The 22,655-nt window shown below is 55.3% G+C and overlaps 1 protein-coding gene across 5 annotated transcripts; it reads right to left on the bottom strand.

Moving 5' to 3' along the window:
• Window positions 1–205: 205 nt before the first annotated feature.
• Window positions 206–22,362, bottom strand: SMPD4 (sphingomyelin phosphodiesterase 4). 5 transcript variants are annotated; one of them, XM_059409028.1, is made up of 20 exons: window positions 22,230–22,362; window positions 19,806–19,889; window positions 18,297–18,383; window positions 17,544–17,686; window positions 17,328–17,403; window positions 16,644–16,752; window positions 16,484–16,536; window positions 15,821–15,972; window positions 13,963–14,095; window positions 11,609–11,680; window positions 8,303–8,389; window positions 5,654–5,799; window positions 4,821–4,911; window positions 4,040–4,140; window positions 3,517–3,680; window positions 2,893–3,098; window positions 2,355–2,588; window positions 1,986–2,117; window positions 1,728–1,856; window positions 206–1,632 (listed from the first exon to the last, which is right to left on the bottom strand). In XM_059409028.1, exons 1-20 carry the CDS (start codon window positions 22,302–22,304, stop codon window positions 1,303–1,305), a joined length of 2,604 nt encoding a protein of 867 aa, XP_059265011.1. In that variant the 5' UTR covers window positions 22,305–22,362; the 3' UTR covers window positions 206–1,302. The 5 variants fall into 5 exon arrangements, with proteins under 5 accessions (XP_059265011.1, XP_059265014.1, XP_059265012.1 ...); XM_059409031.1 differs by lacking the exon at window positions 22,230–22,362 and adding an exon at window positions 21,992–22,185; XM_059409029.1 differs by lacking the exon at window positions 8,303–8,389.
• Between the last annotated feature and the right edge of the window lie 293 nt (window positions 22,363–22,655).

Here is a 22,655-nt window from a genome sequence, read left to right as displayed (position 1 = left end):
GTCAGCACTCCGAGGAGCCTGCTGTTTGCCATCGGGGCCACCTCACTGTTCCCATCTGCCTTGGTCCATTGCTGCTGTAAACAAACCCACCGGCTGTCCCCCTGGGCAGGGACTGTGGCGCTTCCCAGGTCACTGACATCCCCAAACCAACTGAGGGAACAGTAAGGGCGACTGTGCTGGGACCTGAGCTCCAGCACCAGAAGACTTAGGAGCCCAAAGAGGTTTTATTCAGATCTATGGTCAGTTACAAACTTGATTTTTGATTTTTGGTCACAGACCCCAGAATGCCATTATTCTGAATTTACATCGAAATATAAAACTTGATATTTAAATAAAAACAGAAGCAGAGGCTTGGTTTAAAATCGTTGTTCAGATGTTTTCTCTGGTGTGTCACCCATATGATGAACAAAAGTGCCTGAGTCCCTGTGGGGATGACTGCTGACCGTGAATGTGTAACTGAATATTTAAATGTCATAAAAAAGTTAGGGCCTTTGCACCTGATTTTACTGAAGATACAAGTAATCCTGTGACCATCTTTGGTTGCAGACCAGACGCTGCCCAACTCCCATGGCCCTGCCGCACCCTCTCTGCCCCTGGGACATGTGCACCCGTCCTGGCTGGGCAGTGAGGCTGGGCCACCACCAAGAGACATGTTTGATAGCATGGGGGCGAGGAGGGAGGCAGAGGTGAAGCTCCGTCCCACTAAGCATCTGTTCTCCTGGAGGGTCTTTCCTCCTACTAAGTGGAATCGGATGGCCCAGCCTTGAAACTGCCGGGAAGGTGTGAAGAATGACCCTCACTTTGCCAAATGTGATGGGAGAACCTTGCTTTATAGTCAAGAACCAGAACCACCCTCTTAGCTTTCTCAGGAGCCGCTAGGGTTTGGGATTCTTCTCTGGAATCAGAGGCTGAGCTCCCATCCTGCTGTCACCAGGGAAAGGAGACTCGCGCCACCCTGCCAACCTGACAGACGGCAAGGCCCCATCTGGGGAGCACACAGCTCAACCCAGGAGGGTCAGAGCAAAGAAAGGCCTCGAGTGCTGTGTCATGGCAGGGCCTGGGGCTGAGGGGAGCAGGGAGGATCGAGCAGCCGGGTCCGGGGCTGTCCTGTGAGACTAACAGGAGGCCACGCTCGTCCTCGCCTGGCCTGGCCCAGCCCACACCTTCCTTGTTTTAGCGTCTCTTACGCACAGCTCCGTGGCTGCAGGAAAACACCCTGTTGCTTGGAGGTGACCTCCAGGACCAAGCGAGGGGCTACGTGTCCCTCCTGCCGGCCTAGCCAGGGCCGTGTGTGGCCTGAGGTCAGAGTTGGTGCAGCTTGCTTCGCTCCGTGAGCAGCGTCATGGCCACAGCGTAGAGGAGGTAGCCCAGCACGAGGAGCAGGGCACAGGTCAGGGGCCCAACGCAGAACAGGGAGGCCACGAAGAAAGCTAGAAGCAGCGACAGCAGCGTTCGGTAGCTGCCCAGGAAGCGCAGGCTGAGCCTTGGACCCCGGGCCCGGCTGGCTGCAGACCCCCGCGCCACAGGGCTCAGCAGGCGCCTGCCTGCCAGCCCGGGCTCTGTGAGATGGTAGCGGCAAAAGCTGCCAAGGAAGTCGGCCCGGGCACACAGGGCTGCCATCCGGCCTGCAAACTGGGGCACAGACAGAGACGTGGGGGAGTTGGCGCGGGCAGGGCCACGCACTCACCCGGCCTCTCCCCGTGGGCGGCCCTGCCCCCGGCACTCACCCTCTGGTTGATGGCGGATGACAGCCGGAAGAGCATGCGGACCAGGCTGGCGATCTCGTAGCTCCGGATGGGCTGTAGCTCCAAGTCCCCCTGGTACTCGATGTCGAACCGCCGTAGCCCATTGATGATCTAGAAGCAGGACGAGAAGTGAGCCCCAGGGGAGACCCGGCCTGAGTGGGCAGGGCCACAGACACACCCATGTGGAAATTACAGAAGCAATGAGGGGATGGGAGGAGCCGTCCGGGACATGGCCCTTACCTGGTAGCGGCCCAGGGGTGTAAGGATGAGCCCATCCTCTCCCACGATGCAGTCTGGGAGCTGCTTCTTCCCATTCTCATCTTGCGTCGTCCCCAGGGCGAGCGTGAGCTGGGCGAGCTGGGCCTCACTGAGCTGTTGGGGCAGCGGGGGTGGGGGGGTGAGGAGCACTCTGAGGGGGCTGAGCCACATCCTGCTTTCACTTCCCGGGGGGAGGAAGCGGACAGGGCTACATCCCTGGGCCTCGAACAGCGAGCACAAGGGGACCAAGACTTGACATCAACAGTACAGGCTATGCCTCCCGCGGGCTCCCCCAGGGGGTAGGGGCACAGGAGCAGACACCAGGCAGGAGACAGCCCCCAGAGCTCGTACTCGGAACATCTGGCACAGGTACTCCAGGGCCTTCTCTAGGTACTCGTCTGTCTTGCGGACGCTGTCTTGCCCCATCTCGTCCAGATCGTTGGCTGGGTAGCAGCTGTTCGTATCTGTGGAGTAGAAGCCCAGCCACGACAGGAAGGGGCGGCCGGGTGTGCTCTCCCCACACTGGTCAGAGATGGACTTGGCGGTCTGCTTGGCCTGTGTGATGAGCTGAGCCAGGCGCAGGACCTGCGGGGCACAGGGTGGGGGGCAGGTCAGCCAGCCCAGGTAGCCCCCAAGAGGCTGGCAGGCAGCCCTCGGGGAGCCCCCACCAGGCCAGGAGGGGGCGAGGCGTTTTCAAGACCAAGACACGCACATTCTAAATGTGAAAGCTTTCCAACAAATGTTGTCTTTATTATCAGAAAAAAATTAGACCTTGATGGAAAAAAGGGCAGGAGAGCATCATCCAGGCAACACCCAACCTTCTGCCTGCCCCAGCCTCCGCTCCCACAGCTTCTGGACAGCTGGGGGGCCCAGGGGAGCCCCAACTCACCAGCGTCCGGACCTCGGGCCCAAACATCGGGGTGTACTTGCAGTCCTGGCCCTCCAGGCTGTAGACGTGGCTCTTCACCTTGAAGGAGGTGTCAGTGACGGCCGGTGGCCACGAGGACAGGAAGCTGCCCGTAAAGGGGGGCGCTGTGAAGAGTCGGTGCTGGCGGTGTGGGATGACGAGCTCAGGCTCCAGGAACAACTGCTCCCCTGGAAAGCATGATGCCAGTCTGGTTGCAGCTTCCATGGCGCCTAGGGAGGTTCCCGAGGGACAGGGGCCCACCTCCTGAGGCCCCTGCAGCCCGACAGTCTTCACGGGAAGGCTGACGTTCACAAAGGGAAGCCAGAGAAGCTAATGCCCGACAGAGCCATCTGAGACGTGGCAGAACCCCAGATTGCTTCCTGATGCCCTGAACTCTGCCTCCACTCCCTCCAGCGGCCCCCCAGATCCCAGCTAGCATGCTGGGCCTCAGGGAAGGCACAGTGCTGCCCACCTCCGACCTGTACCCCGTCACCGTGCACTCAGAGCCCCCACACCACCGAGGCTGGGCTGCTCCAAGCCGACGAGGCCCATGCAGTCTCTCTGGGTCCCCTTCTGAGGGCTGCTTCCTGCCGGCTAAGGGCTTACCTTTCTGGATCATCTCAGCCAGGTTGGGCTGGGCAAAGACTTTGGCCACTCGGAACACCATGAGCGCATTCTTGGGGCTGACCAGGTCGGTGCGGAGGGCACGGCTCAGGAAGCCCACGAAGAGCTTGGTGTACATAAGCAGGTTCTCCTGCACAAAGGGCGCCCTGGGGAGCGAGGCGGTTCATCAGGGGCTACACCACCCTGATCAGCGGTGCATCAGCGGCTACACCGCTACTGTACTCCCCGACCCGGGCTCTTCCCGGGCTTCTGGACTCTCCCCAGCCACAGCCTCCAGGTGGGTGAGGCCCTTCCCCAGAAGACAAGGGCTCTGTGGCAGGGCGCAGAGGGTGGAGGGGATTAAGCGGCGGCGTGGGGTGCAAACACACATGTGAGTGGAGAGCAGCAAGGGGACAGCGTGGAGAAGGGCCACCAGCTGTTTCCATGGGAGAGCAATCCTGGGGCCCAGTCAAAGAGGGGGCAGCCTGTCCCCCCAGCACTGGGAGCATGGTGGGCCGGGGCTCACCATCTCTCTGACACAGCCCGGGGCTGGCAGTCGCTGCTCGGAGCCGGCTTCTCGGGTGCGTACCTCCAGGGCTGCAGGTAGCTCAGCCACATCTCCAGAACCTGGCAACACACTCATGTGCTGAGGGCCTCGCAGCCGGCAATCTGGTAGGCTGTGGGTCTGGGGCTTTGGGCCAAATCCTCAGGTGGCCTGGAGCCCAGCCCCAGGGAGGCAGCCCCGTGGGTGAGCAGGAGGGAGTCTAACTGTGGGGCTTCGGTTCCTGGTAGAGGAGGGTGGGGTGGCCACCAGGTTGGCCTCTTCCCACCTACCTACCACCCTCAAAGGGCCCAGGAGGGAGCTTTGCACACCCTCCCATGAGCTTTATTTTTTTTAATTCTTATTTTGTTAGAACAATTTTTTAATGTGCACATAGCTGACACACAACACTACGTTAGCACCAGCCCCTGTGATGCTGAGCCCTCCTGTCAGCCTTCCGGAGAAACGTAACATGGAATGCTTCCCCGACCAAGTGGGTCAGGTGCAGCTCAGTGAAGCTGGGAATCCACCCAGCACGGACACCTGGGGTCAGAGCCAGGGAGGACAGAGCTTTTCTGTACCCGAGGGTTGGTTTTGGAAATTCAAACAACCAGAATGTGATCCCCCCCCACCCCCCGCCGTAAGGTCTCCCCACCAGGCCTTAGCAGTAACAGCTGACTCCCTCCTGCGTCCATCCCACAGGGACCTCCGTCACCAAGCACACACAGGGCAAGGGCAAAGGTGGAGAGATGGGGCTGACACTCACGGCTCTGAATGATGCATCGAGGGGCCAGTGGCCGAAGCAGTGCTGCAGGAAGAGGTAGAGCTTCTGTTGCACAAACCTTGGGACAGCAGCCCTGCAGGGGAGAGGAGGGGGAAGGGGCCCCTCACAGGTGAGTCCAGTGGCTCTGGTTTGCAAGGGCCAGCCCTGCCAGGGTAAGCAGTGGGCACCCCCTGGAGGTAAGGCCTCCAGTTTCTGGCCCCATTTTTCAGAAGAAACCAAAGTTCAGAGAGGTTAGGTAATGTCCCAAGGACACACAGCACACACGTGGATGACCTAGTGAGGCTCCCGTGACCCCCCTCTGCTTGGCTCACCACATACAAGTCACCTACTCTGCTGGCCCCAGTCAGCCTAGGAATCGGGCCACCATCCCAGGCCTTCTGATGGAGGGAGAGGAGCAGAGAAGATGGTAAAGGGGATGGCGCAGCACAGAGCTCAGTCTCCAGTGACCACAAGAGCCACTTGGAAGTGAAGAGGTTCCTAGCCCACTGGCTTTCCTGGGCATTCCGAGGAACACTGTCACTGTTGAGCTCCTACTCTGCCCACCGCCAGGGAGGAGGGGACAAGACCGGGCAGCAGCAAGACGGGGCCTTTCTCTGGGCAGTCCGGCTCTTTTGACCAAAGATGTTAGGCCCCAAAGGAGAGACCCGAATGGGGGTGGGGAGAAAACCCCAAGGTGCTTTCCCACCTGGCCCACCCTGCAGATGCCTTGCAGGCTGTCCCTCACACTCTAGGGACAGGTCACAGTGGGCAACGTGCGTAAGGGATGAGGCAGTGGTAGCCGGGGTATGGGAGCCCCATGCAGAGCCCGTACCCACCGTTTGAACTCCTCCAGGGGGCTGGTGGCGTGGGAGTGGGTGGACGGAGAGACCTGCTCGGGCTTCAGGCTGTTGGAGAAGGCGTGCAGGTGTTTGAGCAGCAGGCGCACCACCAGCACGTGCTCCTCGGTGGGCGTGAATGACTCCTAACATTGAGGGGGGCGCGGTGTCAGGAGTCAGGCCAGAACCGTTTCTTCCACCATGGGACACATGGGCCACCCCCCTGGCCCTCCCTGTGCCTTACTGGCTGGCCCTGCGGCCCACTGAGAGCACCATAGCCTGCACAGGGCACCCACAGGCCCAGGTGACATAGCCCGTGGCTCAGTAAGCCTGCACGGGGAGTGGAAACACACCTGTCAAGGGCTTCGCTGTGGGCTTCCAACCCCTTACTGGACCCTCCGTGGCTGACTTGGGTGACTTCTGCCCGCCCCCCTCCTCAGGGATCCCCTCCTGTCCAGCCCAAGGAGGAGCAGCAGGGGCAAGGCAGGCTGACATCCTCCCCATCAGATCTAGAGGGGTCTCCCGCCGGCTCCCTGGGGCCCCTGGCTTCCCATTTCAGGCAGAAACACTACCCAGTTCCTTCTGCTGATGCAATCCCCACCCTTTCATCCACTCCCTGTCCTGGACCCGCCAGCTGGGGGCTTGGCAGGGCAGCCCTTCCCCTTCTATTGCTGATGGATCTGTGGTCAGCATGACCCCCAAGACAAGAGCACTCTTGATCTTGTGGGCTGAAGCTCCAATTCCCAAGTTCACGTAGACTCTTTAAGACTCAGGCCTGAGAGGACAGGCTGCCTGTTGGCTGTTCTGTGACGGAGAACAGGGTGGTCTTCCAACTGGTAGAGGACAGCACCGGTGGGCCCCATCACCTGCCGGCTCCCAGCTCTGGGATGCCCAGACAGGCACGCTCCTCTGCCCACACCCAGCACCCCCAGGGCCCCTAGGGCCACCACAGACTGGATGGACGAGCTTTCGGAAGCCTAGTCTCAATCCTGAGCAATGCTGGGGCTGGCAGAGGCCATGCCTCCGGGCACAGCCCGGGCACCCAGCCCCCGTCGCTGCTCACAGCACTGTCCTCTCAGCTCTCCCCGCCACAATCTGCCTGCACGAGCCCAGGCAACACAGCCCACAGCTCAGTCTGCCCGCACAGGGAGCTACGGGGCTTCGGGAGGAGACCTGCTGCTACTTCTCTGTACGTTTACATCTTTGTGTGATGAATTTGCATCATTTGAAGAAAAAAGCGTAAGATACTTTCCTAATGAGGAAAGTAGGAAGGCACCGATGCCAGGCTGGAGCCCCCTCCCCAGGAGTCCCTGCCTTTCTCATTCCTGGTTTCTTGCCAACCCCGCCACTGTCTCCGTAACAGAGAACAGAGCATCTGCACTGAACCGGAACTGCGTCCCCTCCTCCTCTGCACAGGCCCTCACCACTGCACTGGATGCCTCTTGGGCTATCTTCCTGCTGGGGGAAGCCAAACCTTTCTTCCGACCTCCCCTCCCCTGGTCAAGAGCCAACTCCCCATAGGAACCTTGCCACAGCTGTACGTTGCCTCCTCCAGCTGCATGTCCTTTAGGGACATTGTCCTAAAGCCCGTGGCATTTCTCACTGGGCCCAGCCCTTAGCTAAGCAGCCCCTCTTGCTATGGACATTTATCCAGGGATCCTGCTGTTAGCCAAGTGAGACCTTCCCCGACACAGGCCTGAATGCTACCCGCTTCGGTGCTTGGCCCACCTCTGCCGGCCCTCCTGGGCCATGTTCTTCCTTCCACCCAGCAGCTGCTGGTTCTGGGCGGGGATCCTGTGTGTGCTCACCACCCCATCCCAGGAAACCTGATTTCTCATCTTGTACTCAAGCATCAGGTTAAATATTATGGCGTGCTCCCAAGGGGAAATGGACAGACCCCTGGCCTTGAGTATGGATCTAGACGCCTGTTTTCAGCCCAGAATTCCTAGCCTTCATCTCATGAATCAGTGAGCTACCAGCCTCCATTAGCCCAGAAACAGCCTGCAGGTCTGAATTCCACCTACCAACCTCAAATCTGTCCACACTGGTCATCTCTGCCTAAAGCAGACCCGTCTCCAGGAGGCTCTTGTCCACTCTGCCCATCTCTGGCAGTGCACCCAAGTCCACAAGAGGCCAGAGCCCAACGTGCTTAGGGATCGACAGCCTCTCCAGGCTGGGGGACTGAGCACTTGTCCTCCCCACACCTTGGCTCACAAAGGCTTGGGGTTGGCTGAACCCATGCCACTATGAGCCCTGGGGCCTCCCTGTGCTCCGTCAGTTCCTGAGCGCCAGGCCCACACTGTGGGTGAGGAGGGCCACTGCAAAGGCCACACTGTTTCCACTCCCTCCAACCAGGGCCAGAGAAGCCACCAACTTCCAAGAGCTTGCAAACTCCGGTTGGCTTGGGGCTTGGGTGGGCAGATCTGGCAGCTCCACACCCCCAAACCTGCACTAGTTTGCCAAGCTGAGGGCCAACGCAGGCTAGAGAGGACACTCGCCATGATCCCCAACACACACGGGCCTGGCTCTGTTTAGAACTGGTCTGAGTCACCCCTGTCGGCCCCTCGCTTTACCACTGCACTGTCATGCGCTCCATGGCTCACACCACAGGGCAGGGGTGAAACGCAACAATAGGAGAGCAGCCAGTACTTGGTAGGCGTGAAGGGCCTGGAGGCTGGGTTGGGCAGGGCTGTGGAGGGCGCTGGAGACACTGAGTCGGTAGTGCAGAACCTCCAGCTGAGAGACAACAAAGCAGAGAAGCCGAGAAGAGGCAGGGAGGGTGGAGGGCAGGGCAGGGGCAGAAGGGGAGAGACCGGGGAGGGGACAGTAGGGAGAGAAAGATAAAGGTGAGCCCAGAAGTTTAAGGAGAGAAAACAAAAAACAAAAACAAAACAAAAGCACATCAGTGACAATCCACACAATCAGAGCCCCACAGCCTCAAGCCAGTGGGACACCACCCTCAGCAGCCCAAAGGGGTCCTGCCCAGTGGGCAGCCCAGAGCCAGGCCGGAGGGCTGCTCCTTCACCTGCCAAGCATAAACAGACTTAAGGACACTTGGGCAGTCTCCTCCAAGTCACTGGGCCTGAAAGTCCTTCTAGCTCCCTGAGGTCAACCTGACTTTCCTGCCAGAGGGGCCTGCCCTCCCTGACCCCTGATTCCCATGGCTGCGGCGTGTACACTCTGCACACTGCCAGGATCCTGGGAGGCTTGCTGGGACACACCACCAGCCACCAAAGCCCTGAAGTTCCCGAGGCTCCAAAAAGAAATTTTTGAGGAGCCCGTTCCTAATGGAGACTCCTCTGCTCAGGGAAGAAAAATATGTCATTTATTGGACTTTCCTGGGTTGTCCCAGAGAAAAATTTACCAAATTGACACATGATGTGGTCAGTTCCTAGGAGTCAAAGATCTAATCTGTGGCCCCTGCTGAATGGTTGCCTCTGTGGGGGCTGATTACCAGTATGGCACAGAAGCAAGCAAAGCTCAGCCCACCAGGCCTGACACCCTCTGCACCCCACATCCCGGAAATCGTTAAAGGTGGCACAAACACTCATGGGTTCAAATTCTGGGACACCCATCTCTCCCACCTTACCAGGACTCCCCAACTCCGAACTCACAGAGCCCTAAGAATCTGGCCATGGCCACACACACCCAGAGGCAGCTGGAACCCGAGGCTGGGACAGCCTGGGACATGGGGGATGACAGCTGAACTGGCATAGCTGTCCGCCCCCACCCCCGCTATGACAAAGCCTGCTAAAGCAGTCCCCTTCAGCCAAGCAGAGTTCAGAGCTGGCCTTGGCACACATCCTGCCCGGTGAGGGCCACGCCTTCCACTGAGAATCACGCTATACATAGGAGAGGCCAGAATGCGGGTGCCAGGCCTTTAGGAGAAAGGCGCAGCCAGAGACACGCAGAGCAAGGGCAGGAAGGAGCACAGCAAGGAGTGGGCTGCGCTTCAAGGCCTTCCTCTGGGCCAGACCCTGGGCTCAGCCGCAGCTTGGTGGGAATCAGACCACATGGTTCCCCTGCTGGGGACCTGCCCAGCCTAAGGAACACCGGGCAGGCCCCGCAGTGGCCTGTAGAAGTGTGTGGACTTCAGCAACCATCTGCTTCTCCAGAAGCCCTGCTCAGTAAGCTGGGATGGGGCAGAGGCCCAGGCTCTATAGAGTGGGCATCCACTCTGGACCCAGGCTGCCTGTCACCTGGGAGGAGGTGGGCTGGAAGCACCACGGGACCTCTCGGAGCTGCACTTCCTGCATCTCCAACGTCAGGAAACAGGGACCTCAAGGCTAGGACTCCACATGGCACAGCCCAGGCCTGGGTAGATGATAAGGAGCCTCGGATGAAGGAGATGTCCACAGTTGTCTTTTTCCACTTCCCAGGTTTACTTAGGCTTTGTGTTCAGCCTCAAAAGGAGGCAAAGAACCCCAAACAAACAATAAAAAACCACAAACCCTCTCCAGGTACCTGGTGGGGGTTTCCCGGTTGTTCTCCCACTATCAGCCGTTCTGGGCCGCTCTCACCTGCCCTGTGGTCTGGCCAAGAGGAAGCAAAACGTGGGGAAGAAGGGGAAGGCCCTCCCGCCCCAGCAGGTACGGCCCACCGCTCCTCCCAAGTAAGACAGCCTAGAGAACCTTTGTGATTGGCAGATCTGCTAAAAATCACAGTGAGTGTGCTTGCGCTAGCTTGGAAGACAGAATGAGCATCCCGGAGGGCAACGTAGCAAAGCAGCCTCTGCCTCTGCAAGACCAAGCCACATGCACAGGGGCTGAGTAAGGCCCTTGGGACCCAAGGGGGAGGCCCCCACCCCCCGACTGCCGTGCACCAGCCAGGAACATGCAAGTCCACTCTGGAAGCGGGAATGGCAGCGCAGGTCCTCAGGGACGCGAGAGGCCCAAGAGGGAGTCCTGGCTTTGCTGCCGTTCCATGTGGTGCCAAGGACAGAGATCTGAGGTACTCTGCACTTTAAGAGAGCAGCAGTTGGGGGCTGCTCCCCAAACCGGTACTCAGCGGAGGGCAGGGAAGCAGAGCTGGTTGCCGAGACTCTGCAGCAGGAAAACAGTTCCAGCTCCGTGCTGGATTCGCAGAGGGAAGGTCACAGGCCACCCGTATGAATTTTAGGGCCAGACTCTTAATTCTTAAGGAACCTCTCAAGCATTCACACAGAATGTTTTTTTTTGTCTGGCACTGACAAAAGTGACGTCTAAGAGGCAGCCCAGCAGCACACAGAAGCCGTGGACTGCATACCTGATTACAGGCCAGTGCTGCTCCTAGCAGGGCCCCGGTTTGCGTGTTTCAGGCTTTTTTGTGCAGTGTGACCCTCAGTGCCCTGCCGCCTCTTATTAAACGGACAGAGCTGTTCTACCCTGACAAGTCCAGGGGGCAGCTGGCCCTGGGCATGGTGACCCAGGGAAGGTTTCGGGGACACAGCTGCCTCCACACCTCTGCGAATGAGCATGCTGCCCTGGGAGGGAAGGAAGGAGGAAACAGGCCAGGCCTCATGCAGGAAGGCGTCAGATCTCACCCACTGCACAGAGGGCTGCCTGCCGCTGCTCTGGAGGAGGGAGAGGCAGTGTGGGGACCAAGGGGAGCGAAGTCTGCCAAGGGGCCACCTCGGCAGGAAAGCAGGAGGCACCGTGACGGCAGAGCGGATGGAGCTAGTTGTGACTCTCAGAGGCACTCGCTGACTCTCCTACCCCCAGAGCACGAGCACCACAACCTCATCCATTCCGGCTGCCGGGGTGGGGGCTCTGGAAGTAGCATGAGGAGGACCCCAGAGATTACATGCCTCCAGCCCTCATGGGGGGAGCCCACCACAGAACCAAACCTGCCTACTGCCCAGCACTGGAGTAAGGGGTGGTGGTTGAAAACCAGCACCTGAAAACTAGCTGAGATTAAGGACAAGGTGGACCAGGCACACCAGGGCCAGAGACAGGACGAAAAAGCACAGCAACGTACCTTGGCGTGAGGGGACTGCATTTTTTGGTACATCTCCAAGGAATAATGATGAAGCCACATTTCAACAAAAACCTGCAAGAGAGCACTGGGTGGTTAAATGATTTTCATTTAGGATGCTGTGACCATTCAAAGGGTAGTTTTTTTCAACAGTGCTGGGAAAACTGGTCATCTGCATCCAAAAGAATGAAGTTGGACCCTTACCTTCCACCAGAAACAATAAATAATTCAAAATGGATCAGAAACCTACATGTAAAATCTAAATCTATAGAACTCTCAGAAGAAAGCGTGGGGAGAAGGTTTTATGACATTGGCTTTGGTGACCATTTCTTAGCTAGGGCTCTAAAAGCACAGGCAACAGAAGAAAACAGGTAAATCGGACTTCATGAAAATTTAAAAAATTTTTGCGCACAGAAGACACCATCCAGAGTGAAAAAGACCACCCACAGGATGGGGGAAAGTATTTACAAATTGTGTGTGTGAGGAGGAATTGATATTCAAAATGTACAGACAACTCCTACAATCCAACTACAAGTAAAGAAAGCCACTCAATTAAAAAATGGGCAACAGACTTGAACAGACATTTCACCAGTCGACATACAAATGGCCAATAAAGACACTAAAAGACGCTCAACATCACCAACTATAAGGAAGTGCAAATCAAAAGCACCGGGAGATACCACCTCACATTCACTGGGGGCGGGGCCTCTAATCAAAACCAGAACATCATGAGCGTAGGCATGGCCGCCCAACGCTTGGTGGGAACATTGCGCTGCTGGTGGGAACGTACAACACAGCAGCCGGCGAGCATTAAGCAGAATTACCGCGCAATCCAGCAGTTCCGCTTCAGGGTATAGACCCAAAAGAGTTGAAATCAAAGTATCTAAGAGATTTCTGTAAACCCGTGTTCACAACAGAACTATTCACAACGGCTAAAATGTGCAAGCAACCCCAGTGCCCATCCAGAGATGAACGGAAACAGAGAAAGTGGTAGATCCATACGACACAGCATAACTGAGCCTTAAAAATAAAAGAAATTTGGCAACGTGCTACCACATGGATGAACCTTGATGGCACTCTGCTGCGTGAAACAAGGTAGTCATAAAAAGCTTAAGTATTGTATGGTTCTGCTTCCATGAGATTCTAGAGTAGTCAAAATCGTAGATGCAGAAAGCAGAGTGGAGGGGGCCAGGGGCTGGAAAGAGGGGTATGGGAAACTTCTGTTTAATGGGCACAGTTTCAGTTTTACAACATGAGAAAGTTCTGGAGATTACTTCCACAACAATATGAACATGTGTAATGCTTCTGAACAGCATACTTAGAAATAGTTCAAACAGCAAATTTTATGTTGTGTATTTCACTGCAATTCAAAGGAATTTTTTCTTCAATTAAAAAAAGAAAAAGCATTAGCGTTCTGGTCTAGGAAACAAACCTTCAGCATTTCTTCCCCATAAGCCTGGGTCCTGGCCACCAGCCTTCCTCACGGGCTGGCAAACCCCAGAGTCCACATTAGCTGGGACCCATCTGAAGCACCAAAACCCCTCTGTGACCAGGGACGATGAGTCCAGCCATCTGATCTCCTAGTGCTGTCTCAACAATGACAATGCTGAAAGTGCAGCAGCCCACATACCAGGAATTATGTACAAGTCAGGAAGGACAGAATCCCATCTTATCCACCTGTCAGGCCAGTAAGTGATGCTCCTGGCTACCAACTCTGCTGCAGAGTTGAGTGTCAGAACCAGCTGAACCTCTCCACGGTGTATCTACAAGAGACAGCCTGGCCTGGGAGGTGGGCAGCACCGCACCCTGGGAGGGAGCCAGCCCAAGCCTGTGTGAGAGGCTGGAGCCTGCTCGGGGGCAGACAAGGGGCCCTACCACCTTCCATGTGGATCCCCCAACCCAGAAGGGATAGGGGCTGCCGGCCAACCAAGGTGAGAGGCTTTGCAAGCCTTCTCCAGCCAGTGTTATAAAAACGCTACAGGGGCAGGGGCTTCATATCCAAATGAGGGTGATCACAGGTAACCTCTCCAGCAACGTGAGAGCAGGTCGGAGACGTGTGGTGTGGGGCAAGCCTTCATGCGGATCCACTAGAAACTGAGCAGCACTCACACCACCATGAGAAAGACAAAACTCCAAGGCCAGTGAATCCTGGGATAGAAAGCACTACCAGTGACATTCAGATTAGAGGGGTGGGCACATTTTCTCTAGTCTGATTTCTACATGTCACAGCAGGAAAACACCAACAATTCAGAGGTGCTCTCAGGCTGAGAACGGTGTTTGGCCTCTGCCCCCTGGATAGAAGGTGGCCAGGCAGTTTATCTGGAAACAGAAGACGTAAAGAGCCTTCTCATTCTCACCTGGAGTAGTGTCTCAGACCTCCAGATCTCATGGGAGGCGGGGTCTGCATTCACAGACGTCTGATGAGAGACATGTCGCTTCAGGAGGCTGGTGTGGTGGAGGCCATAGGAAGCGAAGGGCATGGCTGGCGTCCTGAGGGACATACAGAAACAGGTCTTCGTTAGGGGCTCCTGCTGGCACAAGCAGTGGCGATCTGAATGTGAACATTGGTGGCAATGGAAGCCACTACCACCTGCTGAATCACAGGACGGCCCCCAAATCCATATGGACATACACAATCAATGAGCGGGAAAAGACTTCCCTACTGCAGAGCGTGCCCTGATCAATGTAAAGGGATGAAAGCAGACAATCGCCCTTAGGCAACCAGCCTATTAATAACTTATTTGGCCGGCAATAATCAAGGGACACTAACACTGCTGATAATCACACAGGCTTAGCATTATCTTCCCAACAAATCCCTCTTGCTAATTAACTTGGCACAAAGTACCCACTTAATTTTACAGGAGGAAAACCTGGCCAACACGCCCCTGACCCAGTGATCAAGACGACGTCACCAGCACACAGACTCCACGGCTGCCAGGCCTACTCGCTACAAAACACCAGAGAATTCAAGATGAGGGCATTCTGCACACCCCAGTCCAGCTGGCTAGAAGACCCTAGAAAGATAGCCAGGGCAGCCCAATTGGGGTCTGAGAATGAGATAGTGGCCTGGCAGCAATGCTGATCTGATTTGGATAAAAGCGCAATGGCCGTGTACAAGAATGCACTCACTTTTAGGAAATATATTCCAAAATGTTAAAAAATAGCAGGCATCATGTCTGTAACTTACTCAAATGACCCAGAAAACACACATACAGATAGAGAGTAAAACAACTCAGAAATGTAGGTGAAGGACCTTACTGAAGTTTTTTGTTATTCACGGCAAGTCTTGGGTCAGAAATTCTAGATTAGAATAAGCCAACAAAACCGGGCCCAGAAGCCTGCCTCTGAGAGGGCGTGAACCTGACCATCCTGGGTCCCTCTCAGCCGTAGCATTAACAATGCCTGGGCAGCCTCTCCCCCTTCCACACCCCCATGTCCCCCTTTCAATCCCCTTTCCTTGGGGGCATTCCTGTGCTGGCAGGAAAGAACCAACCTCCCCAGGAAAAAGGTCCACCAGCAAGGCTGAGGAGGGTAAAGAGCATAGGGGGCAGCTCCTGGGTCACTAGTGTCACCCGGGGAGAGGCAGCCAATTGGTTCCTAGCTACAGGCCGCCCATGGCCTCAGTTCCCCCTCGGGCTGAGGCTGGCTGTGCACGCCCTTCCTGCACATGGTCCAGCCACAGCCCAGCCTGCTTGGATGGGCACAAAAGGCTCTTTACCCTAGGGTCTCTGGCTCAGGCCAAGACCTGGTCTGACAGATTCCTCCTATTCTTATTCCTCCACATGTCAGCTCTGTGGTAACCTGCCTATAGGCCCTTTTTCTCCAGCACCACCCACTCAGTGCCACTGATCAGCTCTGGCAACACTGCTTCAAACCCCCTGCCACCACTTCCCTGTGGGGCTTGGATGCCACATGTAGGGAGGGCTTCTAGGGGGAGAACACAGCCCACTCTGAAACCAAAGCCAGGCCTTGTCCATAGGGCCACAGGACCTGCTCACTGAAAACCCAGGCACGGACGTTGTCCTCACCCTGCCCTCGTCTGGTCCGTGCCAGGGCTGTTGGGGTTGGGGCACTCTGAAGAAAGAGTGGCACTACTGTCCCTGTGAGTAGTGCCTGCTGCCCAAGCCATTCCCCTGCAGAAGGGCCAGACTTTACAAGCTGGCCGCAGGGACGGGGCACCCCAGGCCAAGAGGCAGGGCAGCCAGAGAGCCTTACCTGGGAGCTGGTGAGGGGCTGGGCCCCCCAGGACTGGAGGAGAGCGGGGGGAGCACACTGCCTTCCGTGGGCAGGAACCATGACAGGTACCGGTCCACGAGGATGAAATAGGCACAGTCTGAAGTTCGTATGTGGAGAGCCCCAGGGAGTGGCTGGAATAGCAAATCTGAGTTGGTACGTGGCTCTGGGTGCCACCCCTGGCTGCGGACCCCAGCAGCCTCAGGGCTCAAGTCACTGCACATGAGCTCTGGACATAGGCTACATCCCAGGGGCCAGACCAAAGCACCCTGGGCAGCACTGGGAGATGAGTCCCTCTCCCACCCTGGCCAGGGGGCCTGACTAGACCCCAGAGTCCTTTCAGCATGCAAGCTTCCTGGGCACCTCTGCTCTGCCCCCGTGCCCAGCAAGCACTTCCCATAGGAAGCCCCCCAATCACCAACTGGGGTGCACAGGTCACCCTATGTTGCCTGTCAAGTGTGCCCACCGGCCTGTCATCCTAAGTGAGGATGGTCTGAAGAACAAAGGCTGGAGGAGGATGCAGAGGGGGAGCCGGAGAAATGAGGTGAGAAGGGAGAAGAAATGAAAGGTACAGGAAGTCCTAGGCCACAGCCCCCACCCCCGGGGGCTTTGGGAAAAAGCTGCTCAGGGGCACCCCTCTTGTACCTTTTGAGTGATGAGGCTTAAAGCAAAGAAGAACATGTAGTACTCGAACGGATCTGATGGCAGCGTCAGGAGGCAAACGGGCAGGGTTATCGGGCCACCCCCAGCACTGTGTCCCAAACCCCCTTGGCCTCCCCAGACCTGGGGGGCTGACAAAGGATACTGAGGGCCAAGTGCAGGCCAAGACCCCCTGTCGGGGGGAACTGGACCTTGTTGTGGTACAGAGGGCTGTCAGGGAGCACGCGCTCCTGGATGGATGCCTTCACGGGGCCCTACGGAGACAGGACGTTGGGCTTGTGGGCAGGCTCCACAGGGCACCCCCACGTGGTGCAGCCTCTGGGAAAGGCTGCCGCGGGGGCAACCAGCACACGGACCCTGCCTGGGGGAGCAGTGCTGTCCTCCCGGTAGCGCTGGAGTAAGAGGGCCTCCACTCAGAATTTCTCATGCTATCCTCAGGAAGACCCTCAAATATTGAGCAAGGGCAGCAAATGTGTGAGTTTCTAAGCCTTGTCAAAGGCTTCATGTTCCCCCTCTTCTTTGCTTCCCATACCCACGAAGAAAGTCACCCCTCCCCTCAATTTGCCCCTGAAGGCTGCAAACTCAGAAAAACAGAGTAACTGTCACACAACCCTACCTGCCACTCAGCCAGGGACAAACCAGGTCGCATTGTGCCTTCTCCTTGAGCAAAGTCGGGAATGATGCCCCCCAGACCCTGAGCAGACACCATGGTCTTCTCCTGCCCACAGCCGCAGCCCCCAAGCCCTACCCCACCTGCACCACTGCAGCCGCTGTGCAGGGCGCTCTGTCCTGAGCCCTGAGCATGGTGCTCGTCCCACAGTTTACTCACAGGCAGGTAGGAGACAGGAAAGTCAAACTTATAATCTTCGGCCTGAAGCTTATAAACCAACTTCATCATTGGGCCACTGACCATGAAATTAAACCAACAGAAAAAGGGCAATGAGCTGTAAACCACCTTTCTTCTTACTTTGAGAAATATAGTGTTTTAAGAACGGGATCACCATGAGGAAACATCCAGCCCCTCTCAGGTGACAAACCTACCTACCCGGGGTCTAGAAATTCCATTGCAATGCTGTATTCCACAGGACTCATGCGTCCCTGCAAACAGCGGAGGTTCCAGCCAAGAAGGACACCGTCCAGGCTGCCAAAAATGCTCTCCACCAGCCATGGGAAGATGGCGTGCAGCTCCTAAAATGGTGTGCAGGGGAGGCTTTGGGTAGGCTTGCTGAAACCCAGTGCCCACTGCTGGGCTGTGTGCCATGCAGGCCTCCTGCCCAGCCCAGAAGGTGTCCACCTTCTTCACTGAGTGTGTACACAAGAACTAGAAATTTCCAGGGTGAGAATCCTTGACCAGGCTGGCTTCCTGCACTTACACTTACTACTTGGTAATTCTGGGTAGGACTTAAATAAAATACACACTTTCAGGGTGAAAACCAGGGTTTCTCAATCTTTTGGGCTGGATACTTCTTTGCTGAGGTGGAGTGTCCTGTGCAATTTGGGAAATGTACCAGCATCACTGGCCTCTGTCCACTAGATTCCAGTAACACCCTCCCCTGTGTGACAACCAAAAATATCTCTAGACGTTGTCAAATGTCCTGTGCAGGACAGAAGCACCTGTGGCTTAGAACCCCTGGTGTACATGTTGACATGTTTAAATGTGTCCATAAAGGTGACAGTCACAATACTGGGTCACACCTCTGTGCAGAGCAGTGCTCAGAGTTGGGAATCAGGGGCCCTAAGCATGTTTTTTCAAAGAGTATATGAGACATGACCCAAAGAGATGCTAGCAGAACTGCACCTTTGCTGGAAAATCCTCGATGACTTTAACCAAGTCTTGGCACCGCTGTGCAAAGGGCTTATTTATGGAGTCAGCTTTCAGGCTAGCCTAGAAGACAGAATAAACCAGAAAAATCATAAGCATATTCAGTTGGCAGCTTTTCTGCCAACTGGCTCAAATCAAAACAGAAACCTGAGTGAAAGGCAGGAGTCAGACACACCATGGGCATGGCTCCCCAACATCTTGTGAGTCAGGTCATGCGTGTCAGTGGCCTAAAGGATGCAACTGGGAGAGGTAGGGGTCCTTTGCTCTCTAGACAGCCAACTCTCAGGCTTCTTCCCTGCACCCTCTGTCAGGCATCCCCAGTTCCAGCAGGGTACTACACAATTTCACGACAGAAGTGACTTCCACCCAATCCAGAGCAGGTTCTCAGTTCTAGGGTCAGCCCCACAGCCAGGAGAGCACCCTTACTGTGTAGGGCACCACTCACAGACCACAGAGTACTCCCTGAGTGTACACACACACAAACTGGAAATTTCCCTGTGATGACACAACTGTGATCATCAGTAAAGATGCCTGACAAAACAAGGGAGAGACCGGAAGCCCTCTTAACCAAGTAATCCGGTGTTCAGTAGATAATGGGCCAAATGAATTCATTACCTTAAGAAACAAGGCAGGCTAGAAACAACAGATGGTTTCAACCAAATGCTGACACTAATCGTGAAGGCACTGGACAGGCCAAGAAATATTTAAGACAAGAAGGAAGGAAATCTATCCAAGGTCATGGAGTGTGGATGAAGATCAGGAAAAAATGCCAGAATTTGAACCAAAACGGCTATGCCCAAGGAAATTGAAGGCCTTAGCCACCTCCAAATGAGGATGGTGTCGCAGTCAAAGATAAAGATTTGGGATGTTGTGTTACGCGCTGTGGGAACACTCCCTGCATGTCTGGCCTCTACCCACTGGGTGCCAGGAGCACTGCAAGTGTTGACTTTAGAAGGGGCACTAAGGAAGCATGTCCTTCTAAATGAATGTTTACAGAAAGCATCTTCCGGGAACTGAAATAAGGAATCCTCACCATGGCTATCTGCCTCAAACATAACTTCCCAGCATCATGTTTAATGCTGAGAGTGTAGTCACGCCATTTTCTAAGGATAACAGCTGGGGTTATTAGAATACCCCGTGAAGCATGTAAAGATTTACAAGATGCAAAAATTCTGATGTATATCCTCTCACATGAGCCTTCCCAGGCCCCGGGAAGTCATGAAAACTGCATTTGAATCAACCTACCTTGGAGGTGAGAAACTCATCTTGTAGGTGAGAAAACCAGGGCTCAGAGGTAGAGTAAACCCAATGTCCTGCCAAGTAGGGGGCAGAGTCAAGTCTAAGGATTCTAACCCCAGGCCAGCTTCCTTAGCATCCCCTCAAAGAACTACCAGAAGACAGTTCAGGTCAGGGGAAAGAACTTGAAAGTCCCTGGGCTATAGAACTATCATCAGGCTGACGTTCCTGGAGGCAGGTGGTACTTACCAGCAGAAAGCTGGGCTGCTGCAGGTGAGGAAACGCCATTGCAACCTCTTGGGACCCACAGACAACGGCCGTCTTAGGAAACCACTGTGAAAAAACAAAGGTGACATCTCAACGTCTGCCACACAACAGAACGTTACATTGCCTCACAAGGGCCAGGAGAGTATTTGTAGAACTCAACACACTCCGCACTGCCAAATGCCAGGTTTTATAGAAATGCCAGTCTAGAGGTGCCTGGGTGGCTCAGGGGGCTAAAGCCTCTGCCTTCAGCTTGGGGCGTGATCCCAGGGAGCTAGGATGGAGCCCTGTCTTAGGTTCCCTGCTCAGCGGGGACTCTGTTTCTCTCTTTCCCTCTGTGCCCACACTTGCTCTCTTTCTCTCTCAAATAAATAAATAAAAATCTTAAACAAAAAAAGAAATGCCAGTTTGACACATTCCATTATGGCCAGCTTCAGAGCCAAGCCTGCAGTGGCAAATCCTTGGTGAAGCTTGTACAGTACTTGCTAGGGGCCACACCTACTTCTAGGATCCCGCCATATATTTCCTCATTTAATCCTCTGGGGTTGGCAGAATTTTCAAGACAGCCCTCCAAGATTCCTATCCTTGGGTATTCAGTCAAATGCTCATGTAAGGGTTATGAAGGAATTTGACAGATGAGACTGAGTCTCAAGGGGGTGGACCACAAGATACAGAGCAGTGCCAGTGGCTGGCCAGTAAGGAAACGGGGACCTTAATTGTGCAACCCGAGGGAACTAGATTCTGCAAGCAACTTGAATAAGCTCGGAAAAAGATTCTTTCTGAGGGCTTTTAGGTAAGAATAAAGCCAACCAACACCTCCATTTCAATCTTGTGATATCCTAAGCAGAGAACCCAGTGGAGCCTGTGTAGACTTCTGGACTGTATTATTGTGAGATAATAAGCAGATGCAGTTTCAAGCTGCTAAGTTTGCTAAGGAAGAATCGAAAATATATATCCTCACATCAACCCTGCAAGGTCAATAGGGATTAAAAAAAAGAAGTGGAAGCAAAAAGGAGGTAAATCACATGCCCTCACTTAGCTGGTAAATGGCAGAGTCAAGATTCAAACACATGGACCTCTTAACACATGTTCCACGAAGACAAGTACGTCACTGTGCTCCACGAGAATGAATGGAATGAATGGAAGGGATCAGCAAGCGCAGCCAAGGGAGTTTTTGAGCAAGCCATCAGAAAATCAGGAGCAACTCTCTAGATTCCTATCTCTCTGCCCACCCAATTCAGAAACTGAAACTATCCAGACATGGACTGAACAGAAACAGAGACCACTGAGTCCCACTGATGATGGTCTTCCTGGTACAGCTCTGCCCACAGCATGAGTAAGTGTGCTGAGGTGGCAAATGGAAGTGCATGTGGATGAGGAAAGACCAGGTGCAAGGAAGCTGTGAGGCAGTGGAGGAACTGAGAGATGTGCATCTCTGTCTCTTGGCAACAGAAACAACCTCCTTGTTTTTTTCAATTCTTCATGACACTGGCTATCAAATTCAGTTTTAAGGAAGACCTAAAAGGCCTTAGTCCTGAACCAAGAGAATAGCGTGATAAAGATGACCAAAGTAAAATAATCAAAGCAGCATAAAATCCTGGCCTGTTTGCAAAGGGCAGAGCGCTAGAGATGATGAGGTGGCAGCCTGAAATGGCATCAGCTCAAGGACTGAGGGCCAGAGGCGCCAAACCAAGGAGTCTTTTCGGGAGAGGGCAGTTGTCTCTTAACTCCCTGTTCTCTAACCCTGCCACAGCCAGGCTCCTCCATCATGCTCTTCTCCGCATGTACAAAGTGTTCTTTCATCCGCCACTTCACGGCCACTTTATTCAGTGGCTGCTTCGGATCCTGTTTTGAGGTTTCTTCTCGGAGTGGCAGCACCGATCACGCTAAGCAAAATCACACTACTGCCACTGTTTCCCTCTGGCTGCTGAGAAGCAGAATATGCTCCCATTTGCCGCTCACAACTGCCCTGTGAAGTGAGCCTCGGGATCTCCATATTACAGATGAAGAAACTGAGGCTCAGGAAGCTCGACCCACACCGGGAAGAAGAGTCAGGTGAGAATCCACACTCGGCTCTTCCTCCCACATAGCTTGTTGAGCCCAAGGCTCCACTTTAACTCGAATCTCTCCCTCCGCCAACTCCGTTCAACGAACGTCAACCGAGCACCCACCAGGATGGGGTGTGCGAGGCGCGCGAGAAGGTGGCATGAGGGCGCAGCCCTGGAAGATGGCCATGAGGGCGCAGCCCGGCCCTTGGCTTCCCAGCCGGCCGGCTGTCCAGGCTCGGGGCACAGACACCAACGTCCGGCCTGAGGCCTACGGCTCGTGTAGGAACAGAGAAGGCTTCGGCGGAGATTCGGGGTATCGCCGGGACATGAGACCGTCCCGCGCGCGGCTCCCACCACTCACCTGTGGGACCCATAAAATCCCGCGCCTAAGGGACGGAGACCGCCATTCGGCTATCCGGCGCCGAAATGTCGTCATCAAGCTGCGCCTGGCATCACGCCTACCCTACCCAGGCGGGAAACGCACCTTCAACTCTGCGGGCAGTTATCGCAAAAGGCGCATGCGCAAAATGAAGGTCGGCAGGGTTTAGGGGGTTACATCTCCGAAGGCGCGTGCGCAGCAGCAGTGTTCCTTAACCCTGAGTTCTCCGAATGTGGGAGCTGGAAGGAACGCGCGTGCGCGCAAAGAGAAGCTGTTTATTAGGGTCCGGGAGGCGCGCCCCCTAATGGGGAACCGGCGCAGAATAATTATACACCGCAATGACTGACCTTCCGACAGGCATTTATTGAGCGCCTACTATTATTTTCCAAACACTGCGCTGGGTGCTGC

The sequence above is a fragment of the Mustela nigripes genome, chromosome 8 (genome assembly GCF_022355385.1).
Source record: "Mustela nigripes isolate SB6536 chromosome 8, MUSNIG.SB6536, whole genome shotgun sequence".
Classification (NCBI taxonomy): Eukaryota; Metazoa; Chordata; class Mammalia; order Carnivora; family Mustelidae; genus Mustela; species Mustela nigripes.
The sequence above is the reverse complement of the archived record's forward strand: the minus strand, read 5'-3'. Positions and strand labels throughout refer to the sequence as shown.

Coding starts and splice junctions, on each gene's coding strand:
- SMPD4 (XM_059409028.1), bottom strand. CDS start 22,304: ATGACGACATTTCGGCGCCGGATAGCCGAATGGCGGTCTCCGTCCCTT. Junction 17,687..18,296: donor TCGAGGATTTTCCAGCAAAG/GTGCAGTTCTGC, acceptor ACACCATTTTAG/GAGCTGCACGCCATCTTCCC. Junction 1,857..1,985: donor CACCCCTGGGCCGCTACCAG/GTAAGGGCCATG, acceptor TCCTGCTTCTAG/ATCATCAATGGGCTACGGCG.